The 1,242-nt window shown below is 57.1% G+C and overlaps 1 protein-coding gene across 1 annotated transcript in view; it reads right to left on the bottom strand.

Moving 5' to 3' along the window:
* Positions 1-373: 373 nt before the first annotated feature.
* CUTA (cutA divalent cation tolerance homolog (E. coli)) overlaps positions 374-1,242 on the bottom strand; it is a 6,377-nt gene continuing 5,508 nt past the window's right edge. The window contains exons 4-5 of the mRNA XM_009702062.1: positions 1,046-1,095; positions 374-476 (exon numbers count right to left, since the gene is read on the bottom strand). Coding sequence (XP_009700364.1) covers positions 374-476; positions 1,046-1,095 — 153 coding nt within the window. The remainder of the gene's footprint in view (positions 477-1,045; positions 1,096-1,242) is intronic.

Below are 1,242 nucleotides of genomic sequence, written 5' to 3'. Positions count from 1 at the left end.
CGGCACTGGAGGGGCTGCCGGACCATGGTGGCTAGCTGGCATTTGCTGCTGGTGGCCTAAGACGTCCCCTAAATGCTGCAGTGTCCTGACACGAGCATCTCTGTGCATCCTCACCCGCAATGCTGCACGTCGCCCTTCTCCACTTCGCCCTGAGCCCCCTCCGCGCTGCCTGAAGGGCACGGTCAGGCCAAGGGGGGGATGTTTCGAGTGCAAACAAAATTCCCAGTCCCAAGCTTCCGTGTTATAGCAAACCCGTGAAGACACAAGCTGCCTCCCTGCGTGTGGGTAACTCCTGCCTGCGCAGGGAGACCAGCGCGGCTCAGCACGGTCCACCTGGGCTCCCCAAAAGCGAGGCGCTTTCTGCACTTTTCAGTTAGTCCCGTGGGACACTTTCCTCTATCCATTTGAGGTAGAGAGGGTTTCCTTGGTCAATAGGCAGGCTGATGATTTCAGGAATTTCAAAGGGATGGATGGATCTAAAGTGGAAACAGACGGGGAGGAGCAGTGTCACCCACAGCCCTGCAGCGGCACAGACCCACTCCCACTCCAGGCGCAGGATGCAGAGGTCTCCGCTCCCAGCCCTGCGCGCCAGCCCTGCCCCACGCTCTCCGTTGACTTCAAAGCACCCACATCTTCTTTTTGCCACGTGAGAATTTTGCTTTGAGTTTGGGGTTTACCACAGCCAGCAGCTGATTGCCAGGGGCCCTGGCCCAAAGCTGGCTGTGCTCACCCCTCAGTGCTTGGGAAACGAAGGAAATCCTGCCCGGAGGTAGCCAGGGAATAACCTGTGTTAGGAGAAGGAGAATCCCTCCTTGTCCTCAGTACGGAGGGGCTGGTTGAAGCCCAACAGTTGATGTTCCTGCCAAGCTTTTCTGTTTTGCTGATGCCATCTCTGGGTTTTTCGGGCTCACAAGGTACATTGGGAGCACTTAAACCCCCCCTGGGTGGGAAGGGGCTCAAAGAACCTGACTCCCAAAGCCTGAGCAGGAGATGGCAGCCTACCTTGGATTGGAAACCCAGTGTTCCCGCGGAGCCAGAGCCTCACCTGACGTAGTTGGACAATTCGCCTATTTTGGATGTTCTTGTTTTCACTAACTGTGGAAAGTAACAAAACAAAACAAAACCCGAAGGAGAAGTAAAGGGGACAGCGCAATCCTGCATGCACAGTTCCAGTGCACCCGTCCAGCACGGCCGGCAGCGGGGGGTGCGACAGGAGCCCTTCCTGGGCTTTTCCCTGGGGGA

Source organism: Cariama cristata, unplaced genomic scaffold (assembly GCF_000690535.1).
Source record: "Cariama cristata isolate BGI_N322 unplaced genomic scaffold, ASM69053v1 scaffold16630, whole genome shotgun sequence".
Taxonomy (NCBI): Eukaryota; Metazoa; Chordata; class Aves; order Cariamiformes; family Cariamidae; genus Cariama; species Cariama cristata.
Note: the sequence above shows the minus strand (reverse complement) of the source record. Positions and strands in the feature narration are given on the sequence as shown.